The 25,366-nt window shown below is 48.1% G+C and overlaps 1 protein-coding gene across 5 annotated transcripts in view; it reads left to right on the top strand.

Annotated features, from left to right (window-relative positions):
• REEP1 (receptor accessory protein 1) overlaps positions 1-25,366 on the top strand; it is an 83,083-nt gene that overhangs the window by 38,552 nt on the left and 19,165 nt on the right. For all 5 annotated transcript variants that reach the window (XM_083835002.1, XM_083835001.1, XM_083834999.1 and 2 more), the window contains exons 2-6: positions 3,707-3,779; positions 6,738-6,814; positions 8,696-8,816; positions 10,418-10,531; positions 22,455-22,623. In XM_083835002.1, the coding sequence (XP_083691128.1) occupies positions 3,707-3,779; positions 6,738-6,814; positions 8,696-8,816; positions 10,418-10,531; positions 22,455-22,623 (554 nt within the window). The remainder of the gene's footprint in view (positions 1-3,706; positions 3,780-6,737; positions 6,815-8,695; positions 8,817-10,417; positions 10,532-22,454; positions 22,624-25,366) is intronic.

Below are 25,366 nucleotides of genomic sequence, written 5' to 3'. Positions count from 1 at the left end.
TTGCCCTTCTCCTTTCCCCTTCTGCTTCTGTTGTGTCCCTTTGGACAAACACCGACCACAAGTGCACACAGCAGTCCAGACTGGGGACTGCTGCTGATGTGCCTAATAGGATTATAAGATTTTCAGCATTAATCCTTGTCCTACTCTTTAGGCAGGCTAACCTTTTCCTTAGATTTTTGCCTCCTGTTGCACAATTAGCTGACTCTTCGGCGGTTTCTTTCCAGCTGCTCTTCTGGCCTTTTTCAAGGCAATTGCAATGGGTGTGGACCTCTTCCTACCTCACTGACAAATGCCACAACTCCCTTGCCTTTTCCTACACCCCGAGGGTGTCTGCTATCCCCAGCCTGCAGGGATTCACCTCCGTAGCTTTAGATACAGCAGCTGCCGTGCGAAGCTCTTGGTGTCCCTGGCTGGCTGGTCAGGATGCCTGCTTCTGCTTTTGCACAGGGGGGTGAAAGAGCCGGGGCTTCCCAGGTACACGGCTCGGTTAGAAGAGATCTGAAGGATGGAAATGGGTGGGGAGGAGAGGCTGGCTGTCTTCGTAGCCTGGCTTCCTAAGGAAACGGGGCGTAAGCAGTCTGGTTTATTCCACTGCTCCCAACTTGGATCCGCGGAGCAATTTCAGCCAAACCAGGTGGGTCAGAGAGGTTTCAAATATGAAGTTCCTACGTTATGCCGAAAGATCATCTGCTCGTAGCAGTGTCCACCGGGAGATAAGAGCTGCCGTGCTGACTCCGCAGTAGTTCAGGGAACATCAGGTAGAGCTGGAGCGTTGCAGAAGAAGATTGGAGGCATGAGGAGGACCTGGGGAGCAGCAGGGGTGGAATTTGTGTGGTTTGGGCTGCTGCCCCTCAGATTTGGGCTGCCACAGTAACTTCGTCAGGCAACAGTGTGATTTAGGGGCGATGGGTTGGCACACAACGGAGAAACAAGGAGCACGGGAGGCTCAGCACATGGGAGGAGACCCAAGGAAGAGCAGAGTAAGAAGCTGGTGGCACTGCAGCCACTAAAGGAGAGGGGGGACGGAGCGGGACCTGCTAAAGGACCAAGCCAAGGGTTGGTAGGAGTAAAGGTTTTCAGGCACTGGAAGGGGAAGGTGGGAATATTGATCAGCAAAGCACGCAGGGAGGCTGGAAGGGAGACTTAGACAGGGAATGGCTTAGTGGCTTGGGCGGAGGGACGAAGAGTCAGGCTTGTTTGTGTGTGTGCTGTACAGAAGGAGCAATTTGGCAGCGGTTCGAGCGTGGGGATGGAGGAAGGCAGGAATCAAAGATAACTAATTGCGCAGGAAACTTGGATGAGGGGGAAGAGACAAGTATTGTCTTCAGCAGAGGGAGGAACTGGGGGAGGAGATAAAGGGCTGATGTGTGTGTATGAGTTAAATCTGCTGTACTCGAGCCTGATCCAAAGCCTGGCGAAGGCAATAACCTCGGTAGATGCTGGAACACGTCCGTGTGCAGGTGTTTGTCTCCGTAACCCTGAGCGGGCCTTCCAGAAACGCCCGACCATCTTTCGTTTTCAGTTTGCGCGGCGTACACAGAGGTGAAGTGACTCCGGGCCACGTAGTAAGCTGCAGCAGTGACGGGCTGGGATCCAACATTCCCTAAACCAGCTTTCAGGCTGGTGAACCGTGGCAGTTGTGGATGTCCTTATATGCACACAGCACGCTGCAAAGCACATCAGTCAAACTCGCGATCTCCAATTTAGGCAGGGCACATCGTCTTATTACTGCTCCTTTGCTTTGCGTATGCAAAAGTACCGCAGGGTTTCCTTCCCTTGCAGGAGTTTTTTCAAGTGTTTATTGTCTGCAGCTAATTCGGGTCTAGCGATCCCATAAACTGTTTTGCTTCTTCGGGATCCAGTTACTTTCTGTTTCCAGCATAAACCGAGGAAATGGATATCAATCACTCGGTGATTATTTGCAGGAAATAAAAGCGTGATACAGCAGCCTGGCCGGGCCAAGAAGGAAGGGCAGAAATGTGGTATTTTTTCTAAGCAGAGCCAAAAATATTATTTATGTCTTTGTCCATTTTTTTGGAATATTGTGGATTTTTTTTTTCTTTCGGAGCACTAATTCCTTGGGTTAGCTCCTGCTGCCATTGAACTCGGAGGGAATATTTGTTATTAGCTTCAGTGAGAACAGCATCAAGCCACTGTCTGTGTGTTCCTCCTCGCCTTAACCGATGTTTCTTAAGATATTTCAAGGGTGAACAATGCAGTTGGTTTCCCAAAATCTTTCTGAGCATTCGTATCTAATCCTTACAGATAGCACGGCCCCTGTGGGCGCGAAACAGGTTCGGAGCTGTTTCCAGCAAACCTTTCTGAAGCCAGTGTGAAGCCTTTGTGAAATGCTCATTCCCCTCACCTGGTAGCTGCTTTTCTGAAGTCTGCTTTGTGCTTCAGGTTTTGCTAAGCTATGCTACAGCGGGCATGATGAATAGCAGGCAGATTGTCTTCGGTCACTGCTCTGGAAATCAAGACGCGTGCTGGCTCACTCCCTTTTTTCACAAATACCTTCTTGAGCTATGGGAAGTACAACGGCACGCCATATCCCGGAGTATTAATTTTTAATGTCTTACGCACAGTAATGGACTCAGCTGTAATTACGGGTCCCGTGGCACACAAACACTCCTGGCAGAATGGAAAAGACAACTGCGGCTCCGCGCGGCTCCGCAATTAGGGGCTGAAGCATTGATCGTTTCCATTCCCAAGAGCGACAGAGCCAGCCATATGGATTTAAAGCAAGAGCTCCGGCGGAAAGGGGGGGGATTTGCAAGCCAATAAACGTTCCCCTGCAGTCTGTTAAATTCAGACTTTGCAGCATCATCCTGCTGCAATGAATAAAACCTGGGCAGGGCAAAGTGGTTCTGACAAGCCTATGCCTACGTCGAGAATAATCGAAGTGAATACGCAGCCAGGCAGCGATGCAGAGAGGAGTTAGGAGAGAAATTTTTCTTTTTTTTTTTTTTTTTTCTCTGCGGTGCTATTTTTAACTTAAGGATCCTTGTTTCTTTCTTACATGAAATCTGGAAGCTGACAGCCCCCCTTTCAGACTTGGAACTGGAAGGAAACTGTCTGAAAGGAGAGGAGATCTGGGGGTTTTAGGGGTGATCCTGTTGGCATATCTTGGGTGGCAAATTCCTCCTTCTGTGATGAGCTGAAATGGACTTTACACAACAGTGCAGGGTTATTCCCTTTAGCAGGTTAAATGTAGGATAAGGCCCCAGCAATCAAACCCTCTGGCCAGTGCCACTTGGATGCTACTTTGTTCTCTACCAGCTTTTCAGAGTTCTGAATAGAGGTTTTGAAGGGATTTTAGATAAACAAATCTCGTTTTGTCCTGCCTCTGAAAGCAATATTCCTGCATTCCTGGTGTCACACTGGATTATTTCAAAACCAGGTTTTTCATTTCCTTTTGAAAGTGTGGTGGTGGTCCTTTTTTGTGTGTGTAACTCATAAAGTACAGCTCTAGAAGCCATTCCAAAAGGAAAGGCAACCTGAATTCCTCAATTCATGTCAACGGCAACATGTTCTCTGAATGCAATGGTGCAAAATGTGCCTTGTCCTCTACTTAGTGCACTCAAGCTTAAAGTGGATCCTAACATTTTTTACTAATGCAAGAAATACATTTAACAAATCAAAAAAATAATACTTGTCTGAGAGGAGGTCAATTTAATTATTTTTTCCTTCTCTTTTTTTTTTCCAGGCTTATATTTGGCACTCTTTACCCAGCGTATTACTCTTACAAAGCCGTGAAGTCGAAGGACATCAAAGAATATGTGAGTAATGAGATCTGGGGCTGTGCTGCAGGGTTCGTTTTCTAAGATTGCTCCTGACCACCTTGTAAAGGTGTCACCTGTACGCTGGGAAAGCTCGCAAGGGGCTGTCCATCCTGAAGGTGGACTGCCCGATTGCTAGGCAAAGTCTCAAATAAAATGACTTGGGTTCCTGCTTCTGGCTCCTCTGCCGGATTGGTGCGCCCTTTGACAAACGCATGCCATTTCTCTGGTGGTGCGAGCTATATGCAGCAGACATAAAAGGCGTTTGGCACCCAGAGCTTGGCGTGTTTTCCTTTGTTTCTGAGGAGCAGTATAAATCAAAGCCTTTTCAAAAAGCCTTGAAGCTTTAGCTGCTCATTCAAAACAAGGATCAGAAGAGGCAGCTTGAAGTGCCTATGACTGAATCTGCAGACAGAAACATCCTTCCTTGTGGAGTGACCTATTTACGGACACGGCTGGCAGCTGGCTGTGCTGTCTTGTCCTTTTAGTAAAAAAATCTTCCTGGGCTCCCAGTTTCTCAAAGCAGAATTTAGGGAAAGTGAAACTGGGGAGAATCAGAACCACTTGGGCGCTGTTGGAGTCCTATAGGATTTGCACAACCTAGCCCCGTTAAGTTCGCTGAACCCAGCTCAGCTTCCTGATCCTGACTTTTCAATCCTCTTAGCATCCCAGGGGTAACAAGGCCATTTTCTCCTCTGGGAAACAGCCGAGATGGCTATCCCATTAAGTCCTTAGTGCGAGCTCAAACTGCGGCTCACCGTGGCTGCTTAGATTTTTCCTTTTTATTGTTCATCAGATAACAGTTTTTGATATTTTGAGGATCAGAAGTGTTCCAGAACACATCAGATACTGAAGGCAAAATGTCCCCGCAGCCCTTGTGCAGCTGTGCTGCTCCAGGTTTGTGCACCCCTGGCATGGAAGTGCTGAGATCCCCGGTGTCTGCCACTGATACGCAACACCTCCATAAGTCCCTCCTGGAAAATTTTTAGTTTAAGGGTCCAATTCCTGTTAGAAATTCAATTGCAAAAGAGGAACTCACATATGAAGTCATGACCCAAATGTGGGAACAACTGGTCCAAGACCTGGTCTACACTTAAAATTGTTTTTCAGTTGGCACACCAGTTGTGGAGGTAGGTTAGTCAGCAGTCTGCTTAAAAAGAAAAAAAGCTATTTACACTGACACAGTACAAACCCCCATGTACTAGTCAAAACTTCTATCACTGTGGTTTATTTTTATTCTGCTTAGTAACAGCCGTTTTGATAGATGTTGTTTTAGGCCGATCTAGGCCCATCCACACCAGATCTCGGGCAGTGTTTAAAAGCTTTGCTGGCATTAACGTGGAGCTGACAGAACTGTGCTGGCAGCGAGGCTTTGAGGGAGTCACAGTTATGTAAAAAGTCTGGCAGAAGCTGCCCTGGGAAGACAACTCTCCCATGCGTTTGGCACTGCCACTCTACTGCTGTAACACTAAATATAAATATATAAATATAAATGCAGGGGGAGCAGGCATACAGCTGGGTGACCGGTGCTCGGGGAGTAATTTCAGTACTTGTAGCCAGATGGAGAGACACTACAGGCACTGTCCCCACTATCGGGAGGGGACGGAGCAAGCCGTTTCAGATTTATTGCCATCTCAAGTGTCCTTCCCCAGGGCAGCACCTGGTTTAGGTGTCCCTCTTGCGCTGCCTTCTTTCCAGCCTTCTCTCATTCTGTTGCAGTTATCCCAGCAGTGGGTGTTGGTGGTGATGTTTTTTTTTTTTAAATTAAAACAGAAAATTCCATAGCAATATACATTTTTAAATATAACCAACTAGACAACAATTTCAGTTAATTTAACAACTTTTGTCTTACCATCGTTTTTTCTTTGGAGATGCAGATTCTTAAAGCTTTCTGAACCGTAGGTTTTACAATTTTTGATTGGAAAAAAAATGTTGAGGGAGGGCAAAAAGTTTCTCTCTCATCCCCAGTACTTGGAAATTACTCCTCACATCTCCTCTGTGGGATGTGCTGCAGGAGAGGAGCACCACGTTGCTTGATAAGAACGAGTGGAAGTGCTGATGGCATGAGGCGGGTAATGTTTCTTTCCAGCCCTAGCAGAACCAGTACCGCAGACATCAGGATGGCTTAGCTGTGCCTCTAAATTTCACTTACTGATCAGTGACCACAATCCCCAGGTTCTTGAATTTCTCAAGACACTGCAGCTTCCCTGACCAAGTCTCCAGAGACCCTTTCCACGTCTGTCGCTGTCAAGGGAGTCAAGTGCACTCACCCTAGGTGAACACAGTGACGGCACAGTGTGTGCTTTTGCCACCAGTGTGAGGCAAAATGCTCTCACCTAAGCCCTGAGCAGGGGATTTAAGCTGAAGCACTTGCTCTTGTCCCTGCAATGTCCCTGCTAAGGGTATGTACGTGGGCAGGCACCCCTGCTCAGCTGCTGCATGCTAATTCCGTGAGCTGTGCTGCCATGACTGTGCTCCTGAGCCCTGGATCGTGGGCTGGGCAGTCACCTCTCTGCCTCCTCCTGGATACTTTCCCCTGCCTGTAGATATTAAGTAAGTAAGTACAATTTGTCTTAATTGCAGTTTAGTCCACACCCTAGTACTAAGCTTTGTTGTTAAGATGAGCCAAGTGAGGTTTTTAATACCCTGTGACAGGGCTGTGGTCCTTTCCTGGCCAGTGGAGCTTCCTCTGTAGGGACTCTTCAGTGTGTCAAGCTGTCCTCCTTGTCATGAGACCAGGCCCAAAGGCCAGATTCTTTCTTCCCAAGGGTTTGCGTGGAAATCTGATGTGTGTTATGAGGTGGGGAGAGCCCTGGCTTCTTCGAGTCCTTAGGGATTGTTAAATATAAAGCTTTTTTTTCTGTGCAGGTTGGTCTCTGCACTTGTGCCTGTACAAGATGCTTTGAGGGTCTTGGGGCAAAATGGCTGTTACTGAAAGCTTCCTGTTTCTTTTGCCAGGTCAAATGGATGATGTACTGGATCATATTTGCGCTCTTCACAACAGCAGAGACGTTCACGGATATCTTTCTTTGCTGGTGAGTACCACATGGGAAGGAGTCTTTGAAATGAAATGGAAAGAAAATGGAAATGTTTGTAAGGGAAAAACGGAGCCCAAGAGTGTGCTGTCTCCTGAACATGGGATTAGTACCTTCAGCTGCAGAGAGGTGTTTTGTCTAGAAAAGCCATGTTTGCTTTCTCAGTGCTGTCATGAAGTGGAAGAAAAAGGGTAGAACCCCTCAGTAATATCTCCTTAGTAAGAAATCATTATGGGAGTCTCTGTCCCCTGGCTTTAGGAAATAGGCCTCTGTCAGATGCACATCTGATGGCTGAATTGGATGCTCGTGGAGATCATCACATAAAAACCAGTAGCTTAAGCTACAGGCACACTTCTGGGCTTGTGTAGATGTGTCCTACTGTAACCACACTGACTCTGGGATCAGGCAGAAACAGCCCTGCAGCACAGGACTTTGCTTCTAGGTTTCTGCATGGGTTGTTGCTCTTCAGATGTCTTGCCAGGCCCTTTCCTGGGCAGGCTGGGTTTACAGTTCGATGGAGAACGGTGACAGTCCTTACTGCCGAGGGCTCGCTAGTGCCAGCGGAGGGATGCTGGTGACCTCCGTCAGGGTGAGAGCACATGAATGCCCGATTACCAGATTCAGTTCCTTAAATTTGGCTGCTCAACTTTGGAAATGTTTTTTGCTTCACTGCCCTTTTTAGTAAAGCCTCTTCTAAGCTAGGGGAAACCAGTGAGCTCCGTAGACTTGAGGCTGAAGGTTTAACGGTGGTGCATGGCCCCCACCACAGCACTGCTTGCCTCCAGTGAGTCCTCCCTGCCAGAGAGTCAGGGGGACTTGGCAGCATGTCAGATCCCTTGAAAAGGAGATGAGACATTTTCTCTTTATCTGATCTGCACACAGATCTACCTGCCCTGTGCTCATCTGGAGTCTTTTTTTTATGGAGGATGTATGATATGGGTCTCTCTGAAGGAATTACAGGGGTCTTGCCCAGCCTGTGAAATCAAGTATGCCACAGAGATCCCCACGGAGGTGCAGGACCAATTTGCCAGGTCCGTGCTCACGGCGGAGCATCACAGTGGCCCATTGGGTCAGGCCTGGATGCTGCATGGCCCGGCTGGCTCAGTCATGGTTTAACACACGGCCAGCTGTTTGCTTGCTCCCTACCACAGTGGGAAGGGGGAGATAATCGAAAAAGGTAAAAGTGCAAGAACTCCTGGGTTGAGATAAGGGCAGTTTAATAGGAAAGAGAGAAGAAAGAGTAAAAAAAATACCCAAGTGAAGCACATTGCAATCGCTCACCACTAGCCCAGCCAGTCCCCAAGCGACTCCCCCCAGCTTTATTGTTGGGCGTGACGTTGTATGGTACGGGATAGTCCTTTGGTCAGTTTGGGTCAGCAGAAAAGAGAAGCAGAAAATTCCTTGACCCAGTGTAAGCACTGCTCAGCAACAACTAAAACACCTCTGTGTTGTCAATGCTATTTTCATCCTAAATACAAAACACAGGGCCATACCAGCTACTATGAAGAAAATTAACTCCATCCCAGCCGAAACCAGGACAAAGCAGAAAGGCAGAGGGATGAAAGGTGCATAAATATATCAATGAAATGCCGATCTGTTGGTTTGCTCTGTGCTTCCTCTGGCAATGCTATGGAGGCAGCATCTGTGCTCTCTGCAGAGGCTCTTCCAGACCATTAACTAATGGCTCTGATACCTGAGTAAAGTTAGGACTAGCTGCGATGTGTGCAAAGGTGAGAGGATGTCTTCTGGTATTTGGATTCTTTGGTGAGCAGAAGCTGCCCAGAACTAGACTGGCCAGTCCCACTAGACTGTGCCGAGCATCTCTAATCAAGAGCAGTGGTTGAACTGGGAGAGGACATTAACAGCTCTTTTTTCTTCTAGGTTTCCATTCTACTATGAACTCAAAATAGCTTTTGTAGCTTGGCTGCTGTCTCCATACACAAAAGGCTCCAGCCTCCTGTACAGGAAATTTGTTCACCCAACACTGTCTTCAAAAGAAAAGGTGAGCCCAGGTGCCCAAATCCTGCTTGGGTGGAAACAATCTGCAGTGCGTTTGCTCCATCTTCATATCACTCCTTTTCATTGAAGGACTGGGAGCTGCTGATTCTCTTCCCCTGTCATTTGATCATCTCTTTTTGGTCGGTGTTTTTGTCCTTTGTGGTGGTTGTTTTTTTTAAATACTGGCGTCTGTTCAGCTCGCTCACACATATTAGTTCATCTTCATGCACTTGAGAAGCTGGGAGGGAGGGGAATGAAAACGCCTCCTGAGCTGCTTTGCACGTACTAGCTGAATATAGCTGGAGAGCTGTGTTGTGGCTGGACATAATGATTTAGAGAGGCAGGGTCTGGCAGCCAGGGCTCCTTTATTTTGTTCCCAGCTCTGTGCAGCAATGAGACAAATAGTCCAGCCTGCCAGAAAGGGGCTTAGCAAGCACTTGCCTGGCTGGGAGAGATGCAGCTTGTTGAAGTGAGGCACGTAGCATGTTGAGGTCCTGGTTTGAGAAATGGCCTGCTGAAATTCACGATGTTAATTTCAGAGGAGACATCACAGCTTGAATCATTTGCCTGCCTAGGAGACTCCTGTGGCTGTGAACGGGACGTTGTCAGGCAGATCCATTTGGCTCACGTGAATCTGTGGGCTGAGAATAGCTATCAGTCACACATCAACGTACACACTACCAAGCAGTGAATAACCCTTTCCCACATTGCCAGCTACGGCAGTGAAAGATCTCTGTTTAAGCCATAAGCAGTACATGAACAGTTGTATCTCGGTCCTGTCCAAGGACAGTGGGGATCAGTCCCCTTTTTGCTTCCTGGGAACTTCTGCTTAGGCATCTCACAAACAGCGCTCGTGCATTTTGGGTTACCACCTCTTATCTGCTAGAAATAGGGAAGGGAACACTAATAAGCCAAGAGCTTCTCACAGTCTGCAGCTCCTGCTAACCCAGCACATCTAGTAGCTAAGCACTGAAACTCATTGTCATCCATCATCATTCAGACCCCTGCGTACTGGGGTGGGGAGCACGAGGGCAGGGACTTTCCCTGCATGTTGAGCAGCACCGAAATCCAGAACCTCTGAACCAACCATTTCCATGGGCATGTTGGAGCCGGACACTGCAGTGATGTGCAAAGAGATCTCAGATACTTCTGAGATCATCAGTCCTAGACTCAGGGCAGTAGAGCTGCAGCTGCCCAGCATCATACCGTGACTCCTTTTTAACCATAGGGCAATCCAATTTGCCTTCAGGCTCTATAGATTACCACCAGCTCCTGCTGTACCCTGGCTCATTCTGCCCAGGATGTGTCTGTCCTGCCTCCAGGACCTCTGCACGGTGGTTGCATTGTGCAAACGTATCCCAGCTTTGGGTCCTGATCTTCCATTCACAGAATAAGGCTGAAATGGAAGCTTCTACTCCCCTGCAAACCCTTCCTCTTTGCAAATGCTGGCTCTGAACTCTCCAGCCAAGGTGGGGGATATGGAACACGTCTACCTCCATGACAGATGACCTGGCCCTGCCGAGAATCTGAGGCTGGGACCACTCTGATTTTGTCCCTCGTGTGCTTTTTTTGTTCGTTTGTTTATTTCGTTGTCTGCTGTGACAGGAGATCGATGACTGCCTCGTCCAGGCAAAAGACCGGAGCTACGATGCCCTTGTGCACTTTGGGAAGCGGGGCCTGAATGTCGCGGCCACGGCAGCTGTCATGGCAGCTTCCAAGGTAAGGGTGTGGGTCGGGGTGGAGGCGTTAACATCTCACCCACATCCACTGCCAACGGCAGCCACAGTGTGGAGGGGGAGATACAGCGGTGGTAGGGATCCTATCGCCGATTTTGATCATGCCTTCCGCTCTCCCATCACCAGCCACACAGGTGCCCCTTGGGATAAAGACCCTTAAGTACGTGTGGTGCTCAGGAAGCCTCTATGAGGTTGGAAAATGCAGGATTTAAGGCTAGGGGCTGCCTCAGGCCTCTGCTGAATTTTTAAATGTTCCATGCCATTTAGCAGCCAGGTGACAGTGATAGCAATGCTGTTCATCACAGCTCTTAGTTTTCATTGCCAAAATAGGAGCGTGGAAGATGCTGACTCTAGGTGGACACAGCACCCTGTGTGGGGAGTAGTTTTTTGGTCAGTACCTTGCTGGGGAAGGGAAAGGCCACCTGCCCTGCAGTTTGTCAGTTGTTACGCTGAATTGTTGAGAAATCTGGAGCATCTGCTGAGCTCTAATTCAGGTACCGACAGGCTGCAAGGTTTACACAGGGCATACCTGGTGTATAATTCTCTGGAGACGTGCTTAGGTTATGTAAGAGTGAATGGGACGTGGCATTAGGTGTTTTTGGAAGAGTGGCCTCGTCCGAAGAGGCGTAGCCTGTGCTCTGTTCCTGGCTTCTAGCCAGAACCTGAAAGCAGCTTTTATCTCTTTCTTTGCATAAAAGCTGCGAGGACTTGATAACTGCGTTTGGTGCTTCTGCTCTCTGGCCATGGATTACCATGGCCGAGCATGGACGTGCAGCTACAGCAACTGTACTTTGAGGTTTTGGGGGCAAAACTTGCATAAAAGGTGGAGTTCCTGTGCAGTCAAATACAATGCCTCTTGCAAAAGGACAGTAGAAACATGCGGGCAAGATGGATGTTGATATTAGGAAAAACTCATGAACGGGAGTTGAAGGAAACTATTTTCCTCTGCCAAATGCTTTTTGTATGACCTTGGGCACATCATTTAGTATTTCCTGGCCTTAGCTCCTGTAAAAATGAGTAATACATCCTTGGGATGCTAAATATGTGCAGGCTATTAAGCGTGTTGAACTGAAGGCGTTATAGAAGTGGGAGCCCCTGGGATATGCCACATACATACAGGATGACAAGGATATGCAAAAACTGTTCCAAAGAAAAGCCCCAAATTGCCTTTCTTTACCCTGCTGTCAGGCCTGGCTCGGTTCTTCTGAGCTGTTGCTCTTCAGCGGGGAGGCTCTGCTAAACAGGGACTGCTGGCTAATCCAAACCCGGCCTGAAAGCTAGGATAAACGTGGCGCTGAGGCGAAGCTGTGCGCTTTATGCCCAGGGCCACAACATTTGTGTGATACCTCCGTGACAGCAGTGCTTTCAGTGCCGTTACGTAAACCTGAAGAAGTCACACCACGGACGTAAACAGGCTCTGGGAAAGCCCGTTCTGCAGCACTGCCTTTGCTTCCTACAACGTGTTGCAGACTCTTTGTGCTAGAGCTGTCTTTCAGGACAGAGTGAGAAACAATGTGCGAATCCCAAAGAAACCGATTCCTTTTTGGGTAGCCCTGGAACATGCGAAGCTCAGTGGTGCCCGGGCCCACGGTGCCCACCTGTTTGTCTCGGGACTGAAGCAGAGTCTTCATCGTCTCTTCAGCCTGAATCAAAAGCCAACACCACAGTTTTATTTCCTACTGTTCCGCTTCGTTCTGCTTTTCTGGCGTATTTCTTAAGATTCTCACTGCCGTGAAATGCAGCTCCAGTGGCAGCAGGAAGCTGGGCAGAAGGGAGAAGACCCCCCAGGGTACAAGGAAGCTGTTGCTTGGCTTGAGATAATGAAGCTCCCTTTCATTGCTGGAAGAAACCAACCCATGCTGTGACTCCTGTGGTACTGTTATATGGCACACCTGCCAGCCTAACCGGAGAGAAAACAGATGAAATATTGCTGCCTGTGATGGACCAGAAGAGTCTCTCCTGCACACTACCTTGGGGATGGGAAAATGAGCGAGAGGTAGTCATTGGATTGAATAATTTATTTTTACGCCAAACCAAGGACTGTTCTTGTCTTTGCTTCAACCTTGAGATTTAAGTGACTGCGAATACCTGAGGAAAAACAGGGCTCCTGGCTTCCTTCACCACTTCGGCGTGTGGCCTCCAGCAAGTTGCTTGCTTCTGTGCTCCTCAGGGTGCGATGCCAGGGACAGGGTGAGCTAAAAAACAGCTCTCCTTTTCCCAAATGGGGCAATGCTCCTACTCCCAGTGGGTCACGCTGCACCAGCCGCTTGGACCTCCTCAGGTTCTCTGTAACGTATCATAAAACTAATCCAGAAAGAGAAAGAAAGGGAGTTCTGGTTTTCTTAGTAAGCGAAAGAGTCCACAAGTGTGTCTCATGAGAGCCTGAGCCAGCACAAGGGACGGGACAGAGCTGCATGGTGAGGAGCGTGGCTGGAGGAAAGGAAAGCGAGATCCCCCCGTCCTGGTGGTGGGAAGGAGGCAGTTCAGCTCTGCTGCTCACAGGACCACACCCTTAATATCTTTGCACTCTTCACGGTGCAATAGTCAGGAATTGTTGAGACAGTTTCTGTCCCTGCCCTCCTCGGACTGAATTCGCCATCTTTTGGGCAGGGAGAGTTGCATGGCTGTTTTCCAGCCCGAGGTGCTGCAGTACAGAACTGCTGAGCTCGGGCTCCTCGAATATTCAGGACGTAAAGCGCGGTGGGTCGGCTGTGGACGTGTTTCCGTGTAGCCGTCCCTGCTGCGGAGCGTGCTGTTTCCAAGAAGGTACGGGTGGGAACAGCTTCTGTTGCTCTGCTTTTCAGCTGCTGTTGAATGTATGTCACCACCCTTCCTTGCCCACTTGAGAGAGAGGTGTAACAGAGGGAGATTATCCTGCGTGAGCGAAGTTTAGAGGACTAATTATCTAGAAAACACTCTGAGCTGGCAGATGCCAAGTAAGACTGCAGTGCTGTCCCCTGGGAAAAGTTTCCGGGGAGGGGGAAGGAGCATACTATTTGTAAGCCTTATCCTGGCTTTCCCTGTGCCGAGGTTTAAGGGTATCCAGCTAGCCTGTGGTAAGGTGGGGTATGGATTGGGAAGTGAGCTCTGAAGAGAGCCGCTGGGTTTCAGCCTTTAACAAGCCAACATGTTAAAATTGGGACCGAGAGCGATGACCATATATCCAGTGGGAAACATGGCTTTTACCAGCAAGCAAATTGAGGATCTCTCTTATTTCCTACTTCACTCGCATTAACGGGTGAGGAAAAGGATGTTCTTTGATATTAAGAAATGGGCCCTTAGACTTTGCAAATAATCTTCTGCTGGCAAATACACAGTGAGATGTGGGCTGAAAGCGTGCTCTGTACAGGCCTGTTCTGAGTAGATGAGCTTCGATCTAAAGGCATCTAAAATGATCTTAAAAAAGGCATCTAAAAGGATCTAAAGGCATCTAAAAGGATCTAAAGGCATCTAAAGGATCTAAAGGCATCTAAAGGATCTAAAGGCATCTAAAGGATCTAAATCTAAAAGGATCTAAAATGATCGTAGATCTAAAGTTCTTGGAGGTACATCTCCCAGCCTCTCCTGTCTGTCTGAGCTGCGGTAACTGATCTTCTTGTGGTCACAGTGGTCCAGATCCATCACGATCTCTTCCCTGTGGTGATTAGATCTTCGCTCAAGGCCCGTGTTTTCATTCTTCTTATCCCCACTGCAACACGGGGAGGCTGGCTCCCCGATCACTGTACATGACAGGCTGCTACTTAGATATTTATCCCGGGCTAAGGTGCTGCAAGCTGAGCGCAGCCACGTGCACGTTCCTTATCTCTGATCCCCTGGCCCTTTCCCCTTTCTGTCTTAAACAATAGCCATAGTTAGCCAAGTGCAGGCTTCTTTCCCTTCCCCTTCCTTCTGCTCCCCTCCCCTGCTCTGGTCTGTTTGGAAGCCACAGCTGTGCTAACCCTGGCACCGACCGGTGCCAGGTCATTTTACAGGCTGAGGAGCTGTCAGTGTCCCAAGTACCCCGAGTCTGCCCAGCTGGCTCCCTTGGGTGTTTTCTCTCTCTCAGGAGAATCTATTTTTGATGCTCTCTCAGCAGACAGAGCATTAGGTAGCCGGTCTTATTCCCCCTGCGTCGGTGCTCAGCACAGATCCTTTCCCTGCCCCCAGCAGCCCCTCCAGGGAGCATAATCCCATTTGGGGCTCCGTAATCCTGTCCTCGTCGCTTGGTCATCCTGTCACACGCTGTGACTTCAAGTGGGTCAGTGCTAAGTGGCAGGATTAGATGACCGGGCAGTAAGTCCTGCTGCTCTTTGCATGTTTTCAATTAGTTCCAGCTCGTTCAGCCATTCCTGGTCCCTCTGGGCACTGAGCACCTTCTTTCCAGCTCAGCTTACGGCAGCGGAGGACGAGCAGAAGAGGAACCTGCTTCGGGGTCTGAGCAGCTCCCCTCCCATCCTCCGTCACGGCAGCAGCAGGACAGCGGCAGGGCTGTTACAGCTCGGTTTTGGGGCAGCAGAGCCATCAGCTGGAGCCCTGGGCACAAACGGGCTTTTTGTCGGCAGCGGTCAGGTTTCTGACGTGAGCATCTGGGACTCGCGTATGGCTGCAGTGGGGAGTGGCGCTGATGGCTTCAAGGCAGCATCGGCCTCCTCCAGCACACCCGTATGTACTCCCTCGCTGTCACCACCCCCAGCACTTGCTCATCCTCCTCCCATCACCCTCAGCTTCCCACCACCCGCTGCCTTTCCCTGTCCCCAGTCCCCAGCTCCTCTCCCTCCTTCCCTTCCCAAGAGCTTGCCAAGCCCTGCCGTCGCCTCCTTTGTCCCTATAACCCTCCCATCACCACTTCTACACTCTCCCCAGCTCACAGACCCTCTCCCTAAGGTCCTGTTTTTCCCAAATTCCCTTATTCCTCCCCCTGGATAAACGAATCCAGCCAAACAGGTCAGTGCCATTCTTCCCCAGGACAAAACCCTGCTCCCAGCTCATTAACCACCTCAAACTAGTCACAACTCTGCTCTTCAAAAGGAGAGCTGCAGAAAACGTCCTGCAGCCATCACAAGGCCAGGGTTGCTGATAAGGTACCTTCCTCGGCCCTTCCTCTTCCCCCCTGTGTGTAGGGCAGGGAGTGCTGGCACAGCAGCTGGTGCTGTGGTGTGCTGTGTGCCCCCTGGTGCAGCCTGCCCTCGGGACGGGGAGCGCCAGTGGGCACGGAGCCTCGGCAGGAGATGATAAATGAGGTGGAGGGAGCAGGCACGCATGACTGGTGGCGATGAAAAGCCCGTTTGTGCCTAATAAGTCTGAGAAACCGTCCAGGAGCCTTTCACGCGTGGGGAAATAGGGCTTGCGGTGCTGCCAGAGCTAGCTGTCATCCCGCGTGTCTGGTAGAAGGGCCAGGCATGCAGATGTAGGTGGGAGGGTCTCGGTGCTCACGTCCGCCTCCTTCACGCTCAGGAGTGCAGCATCAGCAGGTCCCAAACTGCTTCAAATCGCAGCCACCCGAGTGCTCCGGCAGCCTGGCTTCCATTCCCACCTTTGGGCTCAGCACCCCGTGGGGGTTGCAGCTCTGCTGGTTTAGGTTCCCCGAGCCCAAGAAATTTATCGGAAAGCCTCACCGCGTGTTTTTGCTGTTTTTTAAGCCAGGAGATTAAAACAAGATAATCATTTGGATTTTATCCTCACCAGCACCAGCACCTTTTCCTTAGTTTTTAGTACCTGGCTGAGGCAGCCAGTGCAACTGCCCAGAAGTCAGAAGTGTTTAGCTCTAACTCCCCATGACGACTGACAGCCTGGTACGGTGGGAATTTGAAGCCCAGACTCGTGGGGGAGAGATGCTGCCTGTGTGCCACGGCAGTGCAGAACTGCACTTCTACTTCAGCTGGGAAGGAGGGAGGCAGGGAGCATCCTTCCCTGTCGGAGAAGGGATTTGTAACGGGATTTCGTAACGATGAGATCCCACTGCTTGCAGGGAGAGCGTTACTTTGCTCACCACGTGTGTCGTAGGACACTTCTGTCCAGTCTGCTTAGTGCTGCTTCTGGTCTGTAACAGGGCCAAGAGCTGTGGAGGTCAGGAGTGATTCAGAGTACAGAGTCTGAGAAACCTCTGTGGACCTGCCAGTGTTATCTGCGTACTCCTCTTGAAAATAGCATCCTTTAAAGGATCGCCACGTGGGGTCCAAAATCAGCGATCTCTTGGCTGAACTATATTAAACCATCAAAGGGGGATAACACACGGCTTTCTTGAAACGTGGTGCCACTGATGACTATTTCATGAATTGTTCCTGTCATGGTATAATGCGTTTTTCACTCCGAAATCTCAAGAAACTGACTTCCCCCCAGATCAATAACACCTCAATGCAGAGCTGCAATCCAAGCGGCTGATCCCAGTTTTTCCATCTCGTTGGCTCTTGCGTCGGTATCTCGAGGAGCAGACAATAGCCAGTGAATGCACAGGACCAAACAATAAATTCATACAGAGCCCAGGCTGGGAGAGACAGCAACAAGCAGTTCCCAGAAGAGGAAATGGACTACGCAAACAAAAAGGGTGGATGAAATTAAGTTTCCACCATCAGCTTTAAAGCCGGCTGATTTCCGCTGGAGTCTTTAGTCCTGCCTGACATCCCCAAAGTGCGTAGCTGCTCTCAGCCAGGCGTGGCATGCGGGCCCTGGCCGTAAGGATATTGCTTGTAGGTTATTTGCGTTCGTGTGGTTTGCCAATGGCAGAAAAACAAATTGCCCCCTTCAGCCCACAAAGCCGGTGGGTTTGCTCTTAGCGGGACCTTCTGCAGGTAGGCACCATAAGCTTGGGCGTGAGCATTGCCCCGCTTCGCAGAAGAACCTTCTGTCACCGGGTCTAAAATGATTGCTGAGCGTCCTTCAGCTAATCCTGCCTGAATTAGTCATAAATACGCTCTGTCCTTAATGGTTTTAAGTCTGGAGGTGGCCAGACGCTGGGGGTTTCTCCGGTGGGAAGCGCCTGTGAAGTGCAAAGAGCGGCAGCCTGTTGCTTTTATAATTTGCTGAACTCTTTACGCGCACTTGCTAGGTTACACCCTGTCAGCTGGGGTTGTGGAGTGCCTTCTTCATCTCTCTGGGAGAGCTGAGGAAGGGAGAACCTACGTTCAGAGGTGTAGTGCACAGGTGGGTGTCCCTGCTTGTTGTGTGTGTGTGAGTCCCTGTGCATCAGCGCCCAGCCTCGTGCTCACGGCTCACCTCGGTTACTTGTGCTTCAAACAGATCTTATCGTCAAAGCTTGTACGTTTGTTGCCACATTCGCTCTCTTTTTCCCTTGCTAGGTCTCTCAGCTACTTCATTTGCACTTGTATTTGGACCAGAAAAAAGGGCAGGTAATCTGCTGAGTGCTTCTGTTAACCTCTAACCAACATCTGCCTCCCCGTAGGAGTAGTTTGAGCTGTTTTCAGCTGAGGTTGGTCTGAAGCCAGACGCTGTCTGCTCTGCTTCTCGTAGGTAGATCCTGCGTGCTGTGCTCTAAAAGCCTCTCCTTGTTCACATCAGCAAAACGCCTTCCAAGTCCTCTGCTGGCAATCAGAGGGATGCCAGCAGCCAGGCGGGGAGCTGTGTTTGTGGAAAACCCATCTAACTCAGGTTGTTGCTACCGTGGTGGCCGACCTGCCGTGTTTGCTTCTGTTTTCTCACTGGTGGGCAAAAGGGAGCCTTGCCCTGCCACTGCTGCGATCCCATTAGCATGGTTGGGGTTGAGGTGGAGCCAGTGAGGCCAGGACTTGGCTCAAAGGTGGAGAAGCATCTCTGCAAGCATGTCCTAGGAGCGTGTGCCACACCTCGTAGTGAACATCTGCAGGCTGGTGGCTGTCGTATGCATGCAGACACGTCTGCTGCTGGGGAGGAGATGTGCTAACCACAGTTACAGCAGAGAGAGACCATTAACAGGGCTAGTATTGTGCTGGAAGTGCAGTGAGCGTGGCTTAGCGTTCCCTTGCCTGTCCATTAACTGCTGATCCGGAGATGCGAGAGGCCAGAAGGTGCCCTCCTGTATTAACACTGAGCATATTAAAAGCTTCTCTTGTATGACTTGACGCTTTTTGATTCCCGATTTGTGTCACTTCCCCACGCTGTTACAGCAGCAAAACGGAGTATCTAGTTACTACATGTGTTTTGAAGCCTAAATAATGTCTACAGAATTCTTTCAGATCGTCAGCCTGACGGTATGATAAAATCTAGAGACTGTTGTTTGTTTATATTTGGATCATAGTTAATGGGACTTTGTTATATAAACAGCAGGTTTTAAAATGATGTGCCTAATTGCATTTTCCTAGAGCCTACGTAAAGCTACCTACATATGTGGAGGAATTTCTGTGAATAATTCCGCTGTATTTAATCCCAGTTTTTCCAGACTCCTAAGTCCATCTCCCTCTAAAAGGTTTCACTTCAGATGTGAGTGCAGAGATTAATTATAGAAGCCAAGTAATTAAGACACCGCCAGCTATTTCTGATGCAGTGCCTTTCAGAGTACCTGTCGCAGTACCGGCTTCGGCTTTTGGATCCTTCCAAGATTTCTGATCCTTCCAAACCACGTTGGTTGGGTCGGTGTCTGTGGCCTGAGCGTGCAGAGATTAACATCACTTCTGGAGATAAGTCTGCCACGGTTAGGGACAGGTGGCACGCGGGTTAGCTTGCTTTGAAAGCTCACTATTTGGGTATTTTGTCCCACTCTTTAAAGCAAAAATAAGGAGAGAATGTGCCAGGTGTGAGATGTAAGGAAAGCCTGTACTACAGCTACTGTTGTGACCGAAGCAGGTAGAGGTGTACCTAAATGAGTTTTAGCTTAATTACTATGCCAGACGGATGAGAGCTTTAACTTCCCTTGGAATCCCAGAGAAGCTTGTGCAGCTTAAAAGGCCACGTGTTGGTGGGCGATGAGCTAGTATCTCTGGTAGATCACACCTGAGTGAGGTTGATACCAACTGATATCAGTTACCAGGAGGTGATACTGCCTTTTTACTGTTTGCCTTTTGTCCTGTTCAGTGCCATCGAGGGCTGGCCCTTCTCTGCCCCTGTCCCTGAGAAAACCAAAGCAAAGAGAGAACTGTCCCGCGTACGATGAGGTTGGTGAGTCCTGGCAGAAGAGGTGAAGGAACCCTACAGAGGTCCACTTTCAGCTCGTGCCTTACCTCCACTGTGGGATGAGCTTTCCTAGGGACCAGAAGATCAGATGAATTTGGTAGCGGATGCCCTGTAGTGAACAGGGAAGAAAGACACACCTGCACCCGCTTGTTGCCACCGAAACCTCACTGTCTGGCAAAATACTGGGTCAGAAGTGCCGTGCACGTGGGGATGGACCGTGTCCTACAGGAGACACGGGTGAGGCAGAAGTTGAGTCTAGGCAGGAAGTCTTGTGCCCGGGGGGAGTGAGGCTCGTGTTCATCCTGATCATTCTGACCTGTCGTGGTATTACTCCTCGCTAGCTCACTAGGATAAAACTAGCCCAAGTCCACATGTATGTGCCTGTAAATACGTCTCAGGCCTCCAGTGTAGACGTAACCTCAGGATCTGGATCTTCCCCCTGTGCAGACACACGTTCTGCTGAAATCTCTGGGACATCTCTCGTGTCCGTAGCACTTGGAAGAGCATCTGTGTGATCACGGACAAAATGGTAAACAAAAATCCCCCAAATAGCTGCTCTTGATCTGCCACTTGTCTGTTTTTACCAAACATAGTCCGAGATGTCTGCTATGTTAGATCTATTATGATCTTGGTTTTTCTTTTGTTAATAAGTGATGTCTTATTGTGGATTTATTGTCTCTACAGCTGGATGAAGACTTTACTGCTAAAATATAACTACAGCAGGGCAAGCCCTCGCAGTGTTGTCCCTTCAAATGTTTGTGATTTCATAATACAGCAGCTGCTTATGTGACAGGGAAATTAGGGCTGGTAATGGCATTGCCGTTTTACTTTGAAACTGTCCTGGTTCCATTGTAATGATAATTTCTGTCGTGTTTCCATTTGGGCTCAAGTAGAAATGTGGCAACTGGGAAAGAATTGCGATTGAAGTGTTATTTTGTGCCCTACGAGCATTGAAATCCAGCCTGTTCCTGCAAAGTCTGAAGGTGCAAAAATCTGAAAGAAGAAGACTGGAAGTGAGCAGGATTTCACGTGTTCACTGTCATCGCTCAGCCTAAGCCATTCCTATTCCTGCTGTTTCTGAGGTTTGGACAAACTGTTTCATGGCACGGTAGCAGCGGTAATGTTGGCTGTTACCCGTGTGATAAGCAGCCTTTGTCCTTGCTGTAACAAGCTCAGGTAAAATTAAAGCAGAAATCAAGAAAAGACAGGCGTGTATCAGGTCCTTATTTTAAAGCTCTCTCTGGGGCCTTTGATCATTTTATGCCACTCTATTTCAAGTTGCAATGCGAGAATATTAGTATAACTTCTGCCTTTTCAATGCAAAATAGTACATTGGTGTCACCTTCCCTGCCAGGTTGGTCCGATGCACAAATCTCATCTCCAGTCTGACTCACGGCCACATCCATCAGTCACTCTCTGGAATTAAGTAATATTTGGGCGAGCTGGCTGAGCGAAGCGGCTGGGAGGAGGTTAAAAGCTGGCGTGCTGCTGACACTTGAGCTGGTAGTGCAGGAGGAATACAGCGCTCGTGTTACAGCAGCTTATCGATTGCTAAGCCCCTGGCTTTGCTGCTCCAGTCATTCTGCAGCAGCAAAATATTGTTTGGTGGTCTGATTGCTCCCAGCTGTCTCTTGCTAGGGACCTGTCTGCTGTAGTCGTACTGCGGGGTAGGATGTCTTGTGTTTGCCTTTGAATCAGAACTGTGAACAGGGTGGCTATGCACGAGTTCACAGAATCATAGCCACCAAGAATCACTAAGTGAAGGCAGCGTGTGAATTGCTACAACGTGCATTGACCGTTTTTTATTTAGCGGGGCAATCCTCACTGCTGTTTGTCTTCAGACTTTCTGATCTCAGCTCGGTCAAAACACGCGCTGAATTTTTCTTAATTGACACTACCAGCAATAATTTTAGAGCCAGGCTCTGTGTAAAACCAAAACCCAAGTGTACTTTTTATCAGTTATGTTATTTATACGCTGAATATCACCTAATGCAGCCAACAGAGAAGGATAGATAGGTTCGGTATTGATTGTAATTCTGGCATTCTTGCTCTGTGGCAGTTGTGTTGTGTGAGGATCACAGAATTCAAGAAGATGTGCACTGATAACCAACCTTTTGATAGGATGTAGTTTTAATATAAGGTGTCCTTTAAGTAAGCCGTCATTTAGGAAGAACAGCTATATTCCTTTCACCAAGGAATATGTTTTTTTCTTGATTGAGAGCTAGTCTACGAAGAAATGAAATAGGGTGTGAGTTTATTTATTCCTTAAACTGCATGAAAAAAGTACCAAAATATTTCTTTGCATTTAAGAATAGCTTTTTATTACCTTAAAATTTCAAATTTTATGTGCTCTGGAAATTCTCTGTATGTCTGAGAACTGCTGGGCAAATATCATGGAGGATTACCTTTAAAAGGAAGTTATTTTGATGTAGACCATTAAATTGCATTTCTGAAGCCAAGAACCTCTTTATCTAAGATATTAATGAAGAACAGTACCTACTAGAGAAACTCAGCAACATCCTGCTCCTTCAGATGTGGCCAAGGCTGCTCGGAGCTCAAATGACTGCATTGAAGAATCAGAGATGCTGTCCATCAAAATTTTGAATGATCACAATATGTGTGTAGAACCACTGCAAAAAGAAGGGCAAAGAGAGTGAAATAATGCATTTAACAACCCATTTATGTCCTTTCTAGGTTACTGGACCAGGCAATATTTTCTCTTCCTATTGTCCTGATGGATTTCAATGAGCTAGGGAGGAGAAAAGTTCAAAATGCACTGTTTAATCTAATCTTTGTGTGTGTTATTTGCTTGCTTGTTTAACTAGGGACAGGGAGCCTTGTCCGAGAGACTAAGGAGCTTTAGCATGCAGGATCTCTCGACCATTCGTGGAGACAGCAGCAGCACTGTTCCCCCGTCGGTCACTGTACGAACAAGTAGCAAACAGAGCCAGCCAAAACCATCCAGAAGTGCATCGGAAGGCACTGGCAGCTCAGGTAAGTGCCAGCGTTATTTTCAGCGGTGTGTTGTCTGGAATATCACCCAGCTGAATGAAGTCATGCCGTTGGCAGCAATATATAGAAACAGACATCGCAGGCAGCACATACCAGAACTCACAGGACACAGGCACACTGTACACTTAAGAGAGAACAGTATCATCGTTTGTTGGTTGCTATTCCTGGCTGGTATCAAGGACTGGACGTGAGCACGCAAGGGGGCCAGCGTCAGTCTTTGCAACTTGAGCTGTAAAGTTGCAGTGCAAGCAGCGGTGGGTTTTCAAAGAGAGGGGCTAATGGAAGTGCCAAAAGCAGGGGTAAGAATGCACAGTAGTGGGCAAGGGTCGTTATTATCATCAGAGCCTCCGTATGGTGATACAACCTCCCTCTGTTATGCTATCTAAACATAAATGCAAGTTGTAATGGATATCTGGGTTGAATTAGTCCCACTCCTTCTTCTGAACTGTACAGTAGCTGTCCCTCAACAGCTCTAGGTCTAGAACTTCATCACTGATGAAGCCTACTGAGAAATAAAACCTGTACAAAGCACTCCTAGAAACAGAGGCCAAGGTCTGACAGCTATTTTTAATATGAAGGATGTCTGCATATGCGCTGTTATGGAAAGCAAGTGTCCCTGAAAAGCAAAGGTTTGTTTTCAGATTCTGAAAGAACAAAGGGAAGAAGCAGCATGGTGGGAATAAAATCCGTTCCTGAGGATTTGGTTGTGAAAATTTATTTCAAGCTCAGTTAAAGAAATCTTAGTGAACCCAGATCCGAAACATTTAATTGGGGATGACTGTGCAGATTAGTTCTGCTAAAATATTGAGAGATGGAGTGTTGTCCCAAGCAGGAATTCGCAGACACTGCCAAAGATCATGCAACTCGGCTGCTGGGGTGAGAAACCAAAGAAAGTTGCAGGCGTGTCTTGATAGTTTTTGAAATGTGGGCTGGTAAATTTGAAGTTTAAAAGTTTCAGCGTGTGTGTGTTGAAGCCCATGCAGAGATACACTGTGTTTCAAGCCTGTGTAAATTTCTACCCCTTGTAGTTTGCTTTAATTTTGGAAAGTGTTAGAAATGGGGTTTTCTTCCTTCCTAAAAAGTATCCTCCAAGCCCTTTACAGACGCTGAGAATTATAGCTCATAGACTTCTCTTCAGTTTTTTAGCATCATCTGTTGAATACATTTTCTTTATAGGTAAACTGAAACAGATGATTTTATTGCAGCTTTGCAGTGGTTTTATTTTATATTTATGTAGGGTCTTGTATGCATGTAGCAAATTTTGCTTTCACTTGTAGTAATCAGTCTGAAGGTAAAGTGTTCACACAGAATAGAAAAGTCCTACTCAAAAAATAAAGATTAAAACCAAATCACATATAATTTAGAGCAAAATAACAAATGGCACAACTAAAGCATAATTTACTTACCTTAATTCCAGGTGTGTAGAGCAGTCTTTGTAGTTTGTTTTTTTTTTTTCTCAAGGCAGCAATCTCAGCTCTTAACACGTACAATTTTCTGATTTTGATCTGGTTTCCGTACTGGAGGAGGAAATGTCAAAGGGGATCTCTGAAAAATTGATCTGCTCGTAGGCTTTTCAAACAGAATGTAGTGTTTATCAGATTTTTTTTTTTATCTGAAAAATTTGAGATTTTGGTTTTAATTCTTCTTTTAATGAAATCGACACAGATTTGCAAAATCTTCCGAGACCTCTCTCTGTCCCATCTCCCTTAGTGACCTCCCTGAGGTCCCTCATCCAGTACAGCCGGGCATCTCCAGGCGGTGATTTCAGCCACGGGCGGCTGCGTCGTGCTGGGTGGAAGACTGTGGCCAGAGTTTTGCTGTCACTTTTAATCAGATTAATTGAAAGGAGAGGTCCTGATCTCTCCTGTTTTGTACGGGCACAATTATGTGTGTAGCCAGAACGATTCGAGGGGAGAACTGATCAAAGTCACGACTATTGTGTGTGGGTATGGAAGGGTGTGAACTCTCAGTCAGACTGTATCAGGCCCTGAGGGCCCTATTCTGGGTGAGCCAACATTTTATAAGCATGCCAAGCCCAGACGTGGTCTTATTGCTTCACCTTCCGTGTTACTTTAGATGGATTTTGATGGATTTTGTTTTCTCACCGAAACTTTAGACTTCTCCTTTATATTCCTGGCTTAGAGATAATGGGACTTACTCGGTCTGACATCAGAGAGAGTCAGCAAAAATACCCCAGCCTGTTTGACACGAGGGTGACTCAGCTGAAGGTCTCTGCTTTCTTGAAAAGGGTCTTGGGAGCCACCAGCCCCTGGAAGGTCTGACAGCAGTAGCTGGGATACATAAAACCAGCTTACGTTAACAGAGAGCCCGGCTGGGACCGCAGATGCTGCCTGCAGTAGAAATCCTGCTTTCTGGAGGCTTTTAGGGGAGTCTTGAAGAAACAGGTCCTGTGTATGCAAGAGAGGCAGAGTTGTGCTCAGGAGGAAGGGTCTAGGAGACCTGAATTCAGAGCCTGCTTTATTGCAGTGCACTGGAGCATATCTTTGCCCCTCCGTGTGTCTGTAAAGCAGAACAAATTGTAATTCTCGTGGGCAGATCCTGAAAGCCATGTGTGATAGACGATTTTCATGTATTTCAGGGTCAATGCCTTAGAGTATTTCTCATGTGGCTTTCCTGTACACCTTCCTTCAGTGAATATACCCTGTAAAATACCTGATCAGCGGAAAAGTGCTGTCTGTGGCTCGATCCCCATTTCTCAAGGAGG

The sequence above is a fragment of the Anser anser genome, assembly GCF_964211835.1.
Source record: "Anser anser genome assembly, chromosome: 4".
NCBI lineage: Eukaryota > Metazoa > Chordata > Aves > Anseriformes > Anatidae > Anser > Anser anser.
Note: the sequence above shows the minus strand (reverse complement) of the source record. Positions and strands in the feature narration are given on the sequence as shown.